This window comes from Stegodyphus dumicola, chromosome 6 (assembly GCF_044657685.1).
Source record: "Stegodyphus dumicola isolate Sdum_Otavi_A_Nest chromosome 6, ASM4465768v1".
Classification (NCBI taxonomy): Eukaryota; Metazoa; Arthropoda; class Arachnida; order Araneae; family Eresidae; genus Stegodyphus; species Stegodyphus dumicola.
The window spans coordinates 70,524,714-70,539,983 of NC_140773.1; the positions used below are offsets into that span (position 1 = coordinate 70,524,714).

Consider the following 15,270-nt stretch of genomic DNA (forward strand, 5'->3'; position numbering starts at 1 on the left):
CCAAACCAAACGAAAACGTCAATTCTAATGAGAATGCATTAAAGAAGTAAAGCACTGCGGTTTTACATAATTTCTGAGTAAGCTATTCGTACGAATTGAAATAATTCTTGCATTTAAACTTCCAAATTCCAAACTACGATTAAACTTGAAATTAATGTAAATAATTACTGAGAGAAATAGATTTTTGTAGCGTAGTTTAACTGGGATGAGATCACTTGGGGTCACGTGATACAAATGGGCGACTCAGGATCTTGAAACATGACAGCATAGTAAATTCTTAAATTAATGTCTTTTTGCAAATTTATTGGCATTTTGCAAAATTTTAAACGCTATTAAAATGTTTATGCCTTCGAAATAAAAAATTCTTAGAACGAACATTTGTTAACATTTTTTATGTGCATACTGTATGTTGCCCCCATTTAAGTCTGCTTGACGAGATTTGCGACGGCGAAACGGAAAAGTACCGAAAACATATAGCAAACAAAGGCAGTTTTTGATTTTTAATTTTATGACACAAATTTCAAAATAAATTAGAAAGATTCAGTTTTCTGAGTTTTAAGACAGCGCTTATAAACACCCCAGTAACGCTGCGTCTAGTATTTTTATGCCTCCGTCTACTGCTAGCAAGTCTTTGATTAATGTCTACATCCCATATGGAAGTGAAATTCCTCTTAAAAAGTATTCATATGTTATCATTAAATGACAAAAACTCCTCTTTGTCATACCTTCTGAAATTTCATCTCGCAATTCCCAAGTTGTTTGGGTCCAGAGATTCTTAACTGTGGTGGCACCATAAATTAAGAATCCCTGATATAGGACTTAATGCTTAGAACATGTTAATCCATTTTTGAAACAACTGATAAAAAATATAAAGTGGTTTTTTAATGATGCAGAGTTACTTGACAAATTTTAATGGTACAGATTGCTTGATAAATTTATCTGATATGAGAAATTACACCCCTGATTCTTCGAAGACTTAAGTACCTTGGAAGATCTTAACCACAGAAATACATCAATAACAGTATACATTTTTATTGGGTCATATTTTATAAATAATGCAGGCTTTTCAATTGCATGAATTGAAAATCAGAACGGATTGTATAAAGTATCTGCATCAATTTGCTAGAAAAGCAAATAGTTATTTTATCTTTCTCTTATTCTTAGTTCAAGCTTTGAAAAATGCAATTCGATTTTACACAGATTTTTTTTTAATTTACAGTATCCTACAGAGTGCTAAAGCTAAAATGACAAAAGAACATATTCGGCATATTTTTCTTTATGATTTCAGTAAAGAAAAATGCGAGGAATATGAATACAGCGCCTGTCAAACGCCGGATTTACGTTATTAATATTTTGTGCGTGCAACAAAATCGAAGTTCCGCAAAATTACCTTTCTACAAAAAAATATGTTAGTATAATTAAGATTAAGAAACTATATAGGATTCAAACAAGTTTAAATACTGTTGTTGTTCAAAGGAAAAAACGAAACAAGCGTAAGGATTTTGATTCCTGTTGTACATGGCATAATATTTTTTAAATAAAGCTGGTTCGGGACAATGACAGACGCAACTCTTTTAAAATTTAGCAATTAGGACTGCAATGTTTTCAGTGCTTCTCATGAAGTGTCCTCTTTTTTATTTATTTGAATCAATGTCCTTTGCAAATGTCAGACAGTTCTTGTGCCTTTTTTTAACTATTTGTAAGTTAAAGGGGATTTGTCTCCTTTTTTATGCTCACTGCTTTCATTATCGAATGGTGTTATCGTGTTTTTCATTTATCATTATTCGATTAATTATTTGACTTCTTCTTCTCCACATATGAAACTCCTTTGCCACCAGTTGCTTTTGCAAATGTACTAGTTCTTTGGAAGTCGATAGAAATCCGTTAAAATTGTTGATAACTTTTGGCCAAAGCTGGTGACAGCAAGCATTCATCTTTGATAAATGAATGCTGAACAGCGTACGCATGAAATTCTAGAGCTGGACAAATTAAATGGAAACAGTTAAGATAACGCATATATGCAAAATCGCTTTCCGTAAATTCGCGTTCGCTAAGGATTTACTCTACATGGGGATAGGGCAATAAGCGCAAGTGAGTCCCAAAAGGGGTTCCAGATATTTCGAGTCGAAAATAAATCATAGTACAAAAGATGAGTCTAGTTCTGAAAGATCTGCAGAGCTCGACAAGGACTATCTGTAAACTCTGCAAAAGAAACAAAATCATATTGTGATTAATGAACTAGCAGAGGAAGAAGCAGAGTATATTTTTGATTAAAAAAGAGATTTTTTACCTTCATTTTGAAAGAAAAAAAAAAAGAAAAAAAAAAAGAAGAAGCGTTATTCGGAGGATAACCCAATATCCTGCTGTTCACGAATTAAGCACAGTGTAACTCACGAAACGAATATAGCTTCTTATCTCATTTATTATGCTTTATGGTGCAATTAAAATGACACAATGATAGCTAAGATATTCATTCTTGCGTAAAAAGAATTTACGTTGCGGCATTCTTAATCATGTGATTAATCACACTCTCTTGTTAATCGTGTGCTGTTACCTTGAGGCAGTGATAAGAAACTGTCACCTTCTAAATTTAAAGTATTTAGATTAGGCCTTCCTAATTGGGTCGGTATTCACCTCCTTGGACTCGATGAAATTTTAATAAAAATTAATGATGATAAAGAGGTCGATAGCCGAATATACACCGGCATTTGATCAAGGCCATTCGAATAAAGATATGGCAGCATTAATAAAATTCATTATTAATTATTCAAATCTTCAGTCATCTTTCGCTTTCGTTCTAAAATTGACTTTTATATTTCCATACTGAATTTAAAAGAATTTCATTATTTTGGTAACTGAATGAGATTTTTCGTTATAAAAAGGTTTATATTTCTTCAGAATATACAATATTATATACAAATCACTTGTAAAATTTAAAAGATTTTAAAGTTCGTTTCCAAGACATTGAAATAATGTGTCGAAATGGCTTGAAGAATCACTGAACTGTACTGAATATTTGATCTTCATATTATGATCCAAGAAGAGTTGACTGCATTGAACAAGGCTATTCAAGCACAAGCCTTATTAAACGTATGTCTAAGCAAAATTTCAGAATCTAAAAGTCATCCGAGAGGAATATCTCCAAATGAAAATTTTTACCGAGCAAATCTTTATAAGGTATTTCTTCCGCCTTCCTAGCGTGCGTTCGTGGTCTAGTGGTTCTGCACGCTGAGCCGGTATTCCAGAGGTCCGTGGTTCTATTCCCGGCGAAGGCGACTGCTCATTTTTTATCTTGCGTGCTTCCAAAAAATACCTAATGTCTCTACAGTGGCGCCCGAACTAAAAGGGTGTTGGATGATGATTCTCCTCACCCAGGATTTGGCGACTGGGTCCCCTAAAAACCCCAGTCGTCCTTTAAAAGGGGGGGTATATAAGGTATTTCTCCCGCCTTCCGGGCATGCCTTCGTGGTGTAGTGGTTTCGCACGCTGGCCGGTATTCCAAAGGTCCGTGCTTCGATTCCCAGCGAAGGCGATTGCTTATTTTTCATCTTGCCTGCTTCCAAAAAATACCTAATGTCTCTACACTTTATTGACTTTTCTTACAAGACTTACCGCTAATGGATGTAAGCTAATGGATGTCAAGTCTACAATTTACTATGCAAAACAAGAAAGAGGTGGAATATTTTTAAACAAGGGGATTTAAAAATTAATTAAAGCAAATTTATATCAAATGTTAAAAAGTTACATAAGTCCATCCAAGCGTTCCCTCCCCCCGCTTTTCAAGGGAGCAAAAGACATTTACGACCGTTTTAGACATTTACCCAGTTTTTCCAACTTTTATAGGTCAGAGTATACTTTGACAAGACGATTTGTCCCCGCGGACACTTATTTAGTATTATTAGTTCAGCTATTATAGCACTCTGTTCCCAGTACTTATTATCTCATTATGTTTATCTGTTGGCTTTATTGCATGGAAACAAATGTTCTCAATTTAATCTGTGAATTTCAGATAGTACTGAAATTGTATTGTAATCTCTTTATGTACGAAATCATTATTTTTAATAGGTACCGAATGCGGGATGTACGGTGGGATTGCACAATGTGCCATAAATGTAAACTCTAGATCTTTTGGAAATCTTCAGAGGCTCATCTCCTCAACCAATCTTTCTGAACTGTTATGAAATTTGCCTTTTCTTAGGGTTAATTAGTATGGGAAGACATTACCAGTTGAACCGTGGTAGATCGTTGCTGTGGCCATACGTTTACCTGTACTTGTCTTATGAGAACACATCAGATCTTCTCTTCGCCTTTCGCTGTGTGGCCTTCTTTAAGCAGAATCTGCCAACGACCACTACTACCAGCACTTATATACAATGAATACATCCTTGCTAAGTCTTTCTGCATTATCGTGAAAAGGAAATTCACATTCTCGTAGTCCTATTACACGACCTCCTTCAAATTCAGTAATGTGCTGATACTGTTTTCTTCGTTTCTTTAAAGACATTCTTGACTGAAATCTCTCTCAAAACGTCCGATTGAGAAGGTAAATAAAGCATACAATCTTTATATCGAGTACTTAAAGCTATCGTAGTATGCATGTTCATAGCGGCGCTACTAGCGCCACACTTATTCCTCTAGCACAAAATTTGAAGAGACGTCATACTTCATTTGCAAAGTGCGCAAAAAAAGAGGGGCAGTTCTATATCTCCCGTTCTACTGAGCCTATTGACGAAATTCATATTGCATTTTTCATGTCTCGAAAGCGCGACTTAAAATAGGTATATTAGATTTATATATAGCATTATTCTAACATAGGTGTTTTGACACAAATTCGGACTTTTTCTAAAATAACATATTTTCTTTCCATATTTCGATTTTACTACTGAAATTATGCCTAGATATTACATTTTGTAATTTTGGTGGGAAATTTATGGAGAAATTTAAAAATTTAGCTTAACATATATTTTTCAGTTTGCGCCAAGAAAAATTCACTTGGCTGAATTCTTGCTTTATCCTACCTACATTCCTTTTTTTCATTGATGCACGAGAGAAAAAAAGGTCCATCGTTCATTCTTGCAAATTGTTTAACAAAGTGCGTAAACCACATTTTCGTTACCATGGCTTATATTAAATACGCCAAATTTCAAAACGCGCTAAAATGTAAATTCACATATAACTTAGGAAATTTTGAATAAAAGACTCTAAACTTTTGCAGGTACGCTTAGAAACACATTTACTTTAAGATGATGTTAAAAATTTTATAGGTTATAATACAAATTTTTTTCGAAAAATGCATAAAAAATATAAATTTAAAAAATAAATCATAAAAAATGTGCGCATTATATTCGGATTAAGTTTAAATTACGAATTCCGAAAGAAGGAATCAAGTAAGTTTAATAAAAAAAAGATGTATTAATAAATATATATAAAATTCAATTAACACTAAGGAGCTAAATTTTTTAGAGCTATTTTTTTAAAAACTACTCGTGCGATTTTTACAAAACTTGTCAGTTTGGCATATTTTGAGTCGTAGAATCGAACATTGGCATGTCTTTTCAGAAAAAGTCCGATTTTGTGTCAAAATACATTAGAACAATGCTTTATATAAATTTAATACATATCCTAAGTCGCGCTGTCGAGACATGAAAAACGCAATTTGAGTTTCGTCAATCGGCCAAGTAGAACGAGAGATATAGGACTGTCCCCCCACTTTTCCTTTTTTTTTTTTTTTTTTTTCTTTCTTTTTTTTTTTCTTTTTGCGCAGTGTACAAACACGTTTGCCAAATTTCATTTATCTAGCAGAACTTCATATTAATGTTGGGATTTCATTCCGTCAGTCTAATGTGTATACGAGCCAGTTTCCCTTAAAAAGTCCTCCACGAAGGCATCCCTTCCCTTAGGCAGATAGTCCTAGTGTGCTTTGCCATAATTAAATACACCAACACCACCAACACCGTCAGTCTAAAAAAAAAAATATGGGGTACGATTTTAGTTGCATGCACTAAAAAGTAAATAATTTCTATTCTCTCGTATAATAACTATTTTTAATTATCATAATTTTCCTGTCTTTTAAAAAAAAACGAAAAAAAAATATATTCTACAAATTTTTCAAACATTTTGATATTGCAATAACCTAGCTTTAAATTCAAAAATTTTCAGGTGATAAATTCTTCAAGAAATGTTTAAAACTATAGGCACTGAAAAAGCTTGCATGTTTTTGTTGAAGGAAATCTTGTCACTGTTCACAGTTCCTGCTTTACACACTTTTGACATTACAGACTTACAACCTATTTGCCGCCATGTTCAACAAAATTAGAGGACGATGCATCACAATTGGTGATATCAGCTCCCTAGAGTCATATGTCCTGTTAGGGATATTTTCTGTTTGCTTTGTTTGCTAATTTTAACATCATAGATTTTTAACGTTCTTTATCAAATTTTTAATTATAAGAAAATTTCTATTAATGTTCAAATTTTAAAGCACTTCTTGGATTCATGTGGTATTTTTATAGTCATTGTTTAAATTTTCAGGCACTTCTTGTGGTTTTCGCCTATATTTAATATGGATCATTTTCTTAATGAAATGTGATTAATATGCTTTCGAGTTAGTTAATTAGTAACACAGCTTTTATTACTTAGTTTTCGAACAGGATTTCTTGCATTAAAGAAAAAGAAAAAAATAACCAAGGTAAAATTTTACTTAGCGCATCAATTATATTTAGACGTCACCATCTTTTGAAACCAAAAATAAAGCACTGATAGGATACGAATATACAGCATGATTCAAAGTTATACATTTCTGTAACAAAATTTTTCTACTAATTTTAATATGTTGTATTTTGATAGAAAATAATTAATTTTGATAGCTTCTCTTTTAGGTGAAGTATACTATATTTATATATACACTGCGATGGCCATTAAAATTGCAACACCATGAAGAAAAGCAAATACAAAAAAGATATTTATTGTACGTAAACAGTATGGAAGGAAGACAAATTAATTAAATTTGTAAGCAGTTTTGGGGTTTACAGGGGTGCGAAATAAGTAGAAATAGCCTTTGCCCGATTAGGCATGGAGTCTAATAGGGCTCGGATGACAGAAAACTTAGGTGCAATTCACTTAAAATCAGGCGCCTGGGCGTAATCATCATCCTGAGCGGAACGACGTAGCGCAGCGCATAATTTTTTCTAAGGCATAACGTAGTGAAAAGTCTTAACCTTTTGAAGACGGGATGGCCATTATAGTGGCCATAGAGTCCTCTGTTTGAAAAGCGGGGTTGTCCACTTTAGTGGCCATGTCTTTTTTCCCCATTTTCCAGGTTGAAAAGTGGGGTGAAATGTCAAATTTGACGTCCGTAGGGTTTTAACCACTTATCTCTTTCAAAGGTCTTCCTTTTGCAACATAGATGCACCCCTCTGAAAATCCATTAAACTACACACAAGAATCTTTGTTGCAAACAGGAGGTGGTTTCTTAAAGGGGGAAAAGCATTCGGTTCAAGATCCTCCGTCCTTTGGTAGCTTTTACTGCTACCAAAGCCCGACCTCAAAAGGTTAACTGAGGATATTATTCTCAGTAGAGCGGTAGATAAGTCTTCACATATCAATCTCAGAGTTACTCCAATAACGTTGTTGGTGTAATGGCATGGGACGGCTACTGAATCTCAGCAATTATAGCATAGATGTTGAATGCGGGCGATCTGCTCGGCGTCAGAAGTCCAAATAACAGAGGAGTAGTCGAAATCCGAGAGATACAGGTCAGCAGGGCGGAGCTAAATGTTTCAGACGTACTTCATTAAATGAGAACCTGGAAAGCAAGTACAAATCCGCTCGGATGACAGAAACGGGCAATTCATTCCATGATGCTTCAAGTTAATGCCCCACTTCATCAACCGCATCAGCTGGAGAGGGATGGCGAGCCAATCTCTTAGAAACCCATGACCAGATGTTTTCAGTGGATGACAGATCTGGAGACCGTGCAGGCCAGGGCTACAGTTGAACACCATGTGTGTCGAGGAAGGTCAGAACACGACGTACAATATGTGGTCTTGCATTATCTTGTTAGAAGATAGGGTTTGGTAGGTCTCGAATATAGCGCACAATCACTGGACGTAAGATGTCAGAAATGCATCCATCTGCTTTCAAATTACCTTCGATCTGAACTAGAGATGTGCGTGTCGTGTAAGCACTGGCTGCCCAAACCATCACACCAGGTGTATGCCCCTAGGCCGATATCGAATGCAAGGAGTCGATATGCGGTCTCCTCGGATCTTTCAGACATGTACACGGCCATCAGAATTCTGCACGCAGAACCGGGACTCGTATGAAAAGACAACATTGTGCCACTCCTGTATCCAATTTTGTCGTTCGGCGCACCAGAGTTGCCGCCTCCCTTTATGCTGCATTGTCAAGAGAAGCCGAAGTAATGGTCTTCGTGCTTATAGTGCATGCTGCTGCAAATGTCGACGCACCGTACGAGCTGATACTGGGCGTACTGCAAACATGCCTAATCCCTAACTATTGGTCCATGATATGGTTGTACAGTTTTGCAGGGCTGACCTCACAATATGTCTGTCCTCTCGGCCGTTAGTCATGGGAGGGCGTTAAGACCCCGCATGCCGTTCAGTATGACACTCAGAAATCCATTGATTCCATATTCGCATGACAGTGGTTAGATGTCGACCAGTGCGGAAGGTGATATCACGGAATGATAATCCACGCTATCGATAGGCAGAGATCCTGTCTCTGTCGAATTCCGACACTTGCTGGTAAGCATTTCTTCTTATTATTCCCGCATAACACGATATTCTGAGCAAACTCCGATTTCACAAAACGCTTTCCGAATCAGAAATCCCCTACACAACTTTTCTTTAATGCAGTGCTTCAGATGTAATTTGTCCCTTCTGCGTCGTCTAAATGCGCTGAAATTCTAATCATTTGCATATTCTTCGTTCTTTCATGTGATTTTGACGTTTGTCAGATCATTCCTTCCTGGTGTTGCAATTTTAATGGCCAGCAGTGTATGAAAACAGCGGCAGTTTTTTTAAAAATTACTTTTTAAAGTTCTTTACCATACAGATGGATTATTCGAAATCTGGATTTGTCCGTGACACCCAGCCGACAACTATTCAGCCGACGAGAACCTTAGGCGACAGGACATTAAGCTTATACGCACATTTAGCCGACACGACATTTAGCCGACAGGGCATTTAGCCGACAAGATATTTAGCAGACAGCACATTTAGCCGACACGGACATTTAATCGAGAGGACACATAACCGACTTGGACATATAGAGTACAAGCCATTTAACCGATACGGACATTTAGCCGCCAACACATTTAGCTGACAAGACATTTAGCTGACAGGACACTTTGCCAACAGGTCATTTAACGACACGGGCATTTAGCCGACAAGTAATTTTAGCCGACATCACATTTAATTGAAAGCACGTATAGATAGACAAAAAAACATGCGACAATATTTCAGTAAAATTTGTCCGTATATATCTGCAAAAACGGGCTGTTTCTAGGGTAGTCAACGAGAAGGGTTATGAATAAGTATAATATTTTTACTTTAATAAAGGAATCTTTGAATTTTAAAATTAAACAAAAAATCAATCCATTTTGGAACAGATTTTGAAATAAATTTCAGTGGTAATCAGACATAGGTCTATATTTTTGTTTTATTTGATTATGAAAAAGTACTCGAGGGTTATCTGCTTAAGGGAAGGGATACCTTCTTGAAGTACTTTCTAGGGGAAACTGTCTCATATACACGTTAGACATGTGAAAAGCCACAAAAGCGCCCATACAGCCAGCCAAACGGGCGGCATTTGAACGTCGGCCGAACTACCAGTTTTCAGCAACCTTACCGCTGTGCAATTGGTGAGATCAGTCTTTCTATCTCAGAAGAGGGATAGAAAATTTCAGTAGCCTGAACAGCGAAATCATTTAACATTTTCCAGGGTTTTACTTCATTTTTCTAACAGCTATTTTTATTTTCAGACAGCTTTTCCTATACGTTTTTATTTTCTTATGTACGTTTCCCTGCCAGAATGAGTTTTCAGCTTCACGCTTTATGCAAAATAAAACAAAATCTACTACTTAAGGTGTAATCTGAGATATTTCAGTTACAAAGAAAAAGAGTGTGTTCTGTCTTCCGGCCAAAAACGTTGTTGCTACGAGTCAAAGCTTCCTGGTTTACCGGCCGTGCTTCTTACGTGCTTCTTAGGCTATGCCGGTGATTTTTTTAGATAAGAACCAACTACGCGGTAACAACTCTGTGCAGCTTAGGTTGTTCAGTCTACTTAACTTTAGTTTAATTTTGCACTTTCTATTTTAAGCTCAAACCAAAGGTGTTTACTTCTTGTACTCCCAAGAGTGACCATTTGTGAACCCATTTGAGTTTAAATAAAAGGTTATTTTAACCCTTCTTAGAAGTTGTTATTTATGCACAAGAACTTAGCGAATAGTCGCTAACATAATTCTACTAGGTTCTAGCAGTTAAAGAACACTATTTTAATTAGTGGTATTAATGTATTAATGTAAGTAGTATTAATGATTGGAGCAAAGCAAAATCAAATGTAACATGATCTGTCGCGGAAAATAATAATGACAGGTGAAAAAGCTAGGATATTAGAATTTAGAGAGCATTGGAAAATTATCATTCACATCATTTACTAAAGAAGAACCGTTTTTGTTAATGTGAAAGGGTCCAAAAAATTCAATTTTACGTTACATTTGTTTTCACTTTGCTCTTTTTATTCTTTCCATACAAAAATCGCTTCACTTTTCTGACCGCTGAAATTTTCTTTCCTACTTCTGAAATGTAGTAGGAAAGAATGTCTGATTATTGTCGAAATGGATTTCGAAATAAGGTTGCTGTTCTGTTCAGTTTTAAAATCACAATAAATTAGGTGAAAGTTTATTCACATTAAATTGGGTGAAAAATACTGTATTTGTTTATAAATCTTCCAGTTAAATACCCTGGAACCAGTGTTTTTCGCCGATAAATATGAATAAACTTTAATAAAACATTGTTGCAGGTTTTTTGTTTATTTGTACGCGTTGTCAGCTAAATGTTCTGTCGGCTAAATGTCTTGTCGGTTAAATGTCCTGTCGGCTAAGTGTCCGTGCGGGTATGTGTCTTGTCGGCTAAATATCCGTGTCGGTTAGGTGCCCTGACGGCTAAATTTCCGTGTCAGCTAAATGTTCTGTCGGCTAACTGTCCATGTCGGCTAAATGTATGAGTCAGTTAAATGTCCTGTTAAATGTTCCGATCCCTTGTAACTGTATCCGCCGTTAAAAGTAACTGTGTATGCCTTCCAGGAATTTCGAGAAATCGGAGGTGCTGGAATTTCTCGGAGAATGGGAGAAAACTGTTTGCATTGCGTTGCTTTCAGTATTCTTAGTAGTTTAAAGTGGTAACTACCGATTATGCTCTGTCATACAGAGAAGAGCTATATGAATACTTTTGTGTGAAAAGTTCAAGACCTGTAAAAATTTTTTATTGTTTTGAGAAAAATAAATTTCATCAAACTGTCATCGGTACTACGGGCATTCAATCCATTACAAACTCGTACTTACGAAAGAGTATTATTAAAAAATTAAAATAATATTGTTAGAAAATGAACTGAACTTGATGTAATGACACTAAGTTTTCGATATTTGTTGCCATAGGTTTTCATCAGCAGTCATAAATCGCCGCTATCGACAGTCTGTTTTTTTTTCTTGGCTAGTAAACTAATGACTATTCTAAATCATCTTACAAGGTATTTCTCCTGCTTGATTAGCGTGCCTTCGTGGTGTAGTGGTGTGCATGCTGGGCACGTATTCCAGAGGTCCGTGGTTCGATTCCCGGCAAAGGCGTTGTCATTTTTCATCGCTCCTGCTTCAAAAAAATACCTAATGTCTCTACAAACTTTTGGCTAAATGTAATGATGGGAATGTGAGAAAAAAACTTCTTTGATGCAGCTCATAAAAACCATATTTAATACAGAATTTTGCCTTTGACAGAATTTTCTCCACAGGTAAAATTTGGAAACTGAAAGAATTTCCGACTCAAATTTTATTTGTACAAGGCAAGTTTGGACATGAACGTAAGAGAACTCCTGTAGTGCACCATTCTGCTTATCAAACACGCGTTTGATGATTTTTAATACTAATCTAGCTTTAAAAACATCTCGCGAGTATTGCCCAGAGATGCCGTAGTTGGTACCCAACGGTCAATAATTTTTGCAGTAACCAAAAAACGCCCCATAAATTACTTCAGCCAGTAAGACGATACCGATCCTTTTGGGAAGTATTGGTTTAGATCGTTGAGTAAAAAAATAAAATCTGCTTCATACGAATAGAATCTTATTGAATGCTTTATATTTTAAACAACGTTATCTGTGAATTCAGAGACTGTATATTTACCATTAAGACGAGAGGCTTTATTCGATAATTTCACGTATTTAAGAAATTTGTTCTTCATTTTTTTTCCAGTTGCATCTCTCCATTCCGACCAAACATGTTTCAGCTCGTCATAATCTTTAGAAGTTGCTAGGATTTCCGTCAACTCTGCAAATTAAATAGTAATCTGCAACTGTGAGATGCACTTGATTGTATAAAATGTCGCATCAAAGATTGTACATATATTAATAGAGGTATTAGGAATAATCAGTCACCAAGTAACACTAGTGCTGCTGGATTTACAAATTTAATAAAAAAACTGTATTTAACTAACTATATCAAATATATTTATATTGTATATATTAGATTATACATATTATATACTTAACTATATATATATATATATTATATACTTAATTACTATATTTATATTGCAACAAACCATTACTGCTTAAAACTTCTTTTCATTAGTAACACATAACAATAACCAAAAGTAAGTTTTCGTTATTTTCCGCTTCAGTTGTGTAAAAGAGCTCTAAATGTCGCTTTAGAAAGAAAAAATCTTTATTATTTTCAATGAAAAAAAACTTGTACATGTTAGCTGCGTGAACGAAGTTCCGTTATATAGAGTTTTTCAGAATGCCTGACTCCAATTCTGTATCCATTAACAACGTATTCAAGACTTTAGAATGCCACCAAACTATTACTGTAGAATTTGTTTTTGCTCATGCTTTTGTTATTAGAGAGAGAAAGAGAAAGACTAAGAGTGTGCTGTTTAGAGAGAGAGAGAGAGAGAGCTCTAAGTGTGTCCTATTTTTTCCATTTAAATTACGTTAATGACGCCACATGTGTACCATAAAAGTAGTCGTAACGTGTCAGCAGTTTTGAAGAAATTTTTATCATCATACGTATAAAGTCTCATAGTCCTTGAATGTATCCGGCTGCACTTGCAACCTTCTTTTAAGTTATTTGAAGGCGTCGTACATCATCAATCGTCCATTATTATTGCTGCTTCACAGCGACTGACCTTAAACAGTAATGGAATTATTCTACTGTTGTAAAGTGTAACTCACAATCGTTCTTTCATTTTGGCGAAGAGCTCATAATCACACAGAAACTAATCTGATGTACACTGCTCCAAAAAAAAAAAAAAAAAAAAAAAAAGGACAGTCCTATATCTCCCGATCTACTGGGCCGATTGACAAAATTCAAATTGCGTTCTTCATGTCTCGAAAGCGCGACTTAGGATATATATTAGATTTATATATAGCACTATTCTAACATAGGTATTTTGACACAAAATCGGACTTTTTCTGAAATAACATACCAATTTTTTTACATATTTCGATTCTACGACTCAAATTACGCCTAAATATGAAATTTTGTAAAATTTGGAGCGAAATTTACGGAGAAATTCACAAATTTATGTTGGCACTTTTTTGTCAGTTTGCGCCAAGAATACTTCACTTGGCGAACTTCTTAATGTATGGCAACCTAGTTTCCTTAGGAAAAAAAGTCACCATCGTTCCTTTTTTCCAAATAATATTCTTTATATTATATTTTTAATTATAACTTATTATTTTAAGTAATTTTTTCTTTTCGAATTTCATTTTAATTGTTTAAGTTGCATGTTTTTTTTTTTTTTTTTTTTTTTTTCGAATAACTGTTTTAAAAATTTCTATTTACCTATTCGAACTGCGTAAATAAAGGTGCAGCGTTTATTTTTTTTTTTCAAATAGTTTTCTTTATATATACTTTTCGTCATAGCTATTATTTTAGGTCATTTTTAAATTTTTATACTTTTATTTTAATTGTTTGTGTTGCATTGTCTCTTCAGATAATTGTTTTAAAATTTTCTATTTATTCCTTCGAACTGAGCATTTTAAATATATTTATTAATATCAATTTTCCAGAATTTGATTTTATTTATTTGAACTGCGTTTTTTTCGGAAGAATACTTTGTAACCCAGACTACGATGCGTTTGAAAACTGCATACTATATTAAAAGAGAAAAATGGGACAGTCCTATATCTCCAGATCTACTGGGCCGATTGACAAAATTCAAATTGCGTTCTTCATGTCTCGAAAGCGCGACTTAGGATATATATTAGATTTATATATAGCACTATTCTAACATAGGTATTTTGACACAAAATCGGACTTTTTCTGAAATAACATACCAATTTTTTTACATATTTCGATTCTACGACTCAAATTACGCCTAAATATGAAATTTTGTAAAATTTGGAGCGAAATTTACGGAGAAATCCACAAATTTATGTTGGCACTTTTTTGTCAGTTTGCGCCAAGAATACTTCACTTGGCGAACTTCTTAATATATAGCAACCTAGTTTCCTTAGGAAAAAAAGTATATGAATATAGTAAAGCACAGTTTTACACGCCTTTCAATGTTCCGTTCAGAAAAAATATATATAAATAAGAGAGATGTATAACCGATATTTTAACTTAGGATGACTTGCATACACTGCTTTAAACAGTTTTATCATTGTGCCCATTGCTTTACACAATTTTATCCTACATTTGGTTTCTTAAAATGTTATTCATATTTTAGTCAAATATTTTATTTTTGAAATCGCAAGAATCAAATATCATAAGATTGAAAAGTTTTAAATTTAAAAAAATACGAATACTAAATTTTACGAAAAAAATTATTTTTCTTCTCTGTTTCTTTACGCATTCTGAAAGTATATTGAAAAGTATCCAACTTTTCGAAACATTTTGTATTTCTGACAATCATTTTAAATAAAGTTATCGCCTTCCATTTCATAAAGGCCCACAAACGTTCGAGCGGTAAAGTTGCTGAACACTGGTAGTTCACTCCGGGGTTCGAACCCCGGTAAACGGGCTGGTTGCATGGG

General features: G+C 34.7%; 1 protein-coding gene across 3 annotated transcripts in view; it reads right to left on the reverse strand.

Moving 5' to 3' along the window:
* The window catches only part of LOC118200488 (angiotensin-converting enzyme-like), a 163,202-nt gene that overhangs the window by 103,873 nt on the left and 44,059 nt on the right, over positions 1–15,270 (reverse strand). For 2 of the 3 annotated variants that reach the window (XM_085818499.1, XM_085818498.1), the window contains exon 5: positions 12,416–12,559. The exons of the other annotated variant lie outside the window; for it this stretch is intronic. In XM_085818499.1, coding sequence (XP_085674625.1) covers positions 12,416–12,559 — 144 coding nt within the window. The remainder of the gene's footprint in view (positions 1–12,415; positions 12,560–15,270) is intronic. 3 annotated transcript variants of the gene reach the window in all.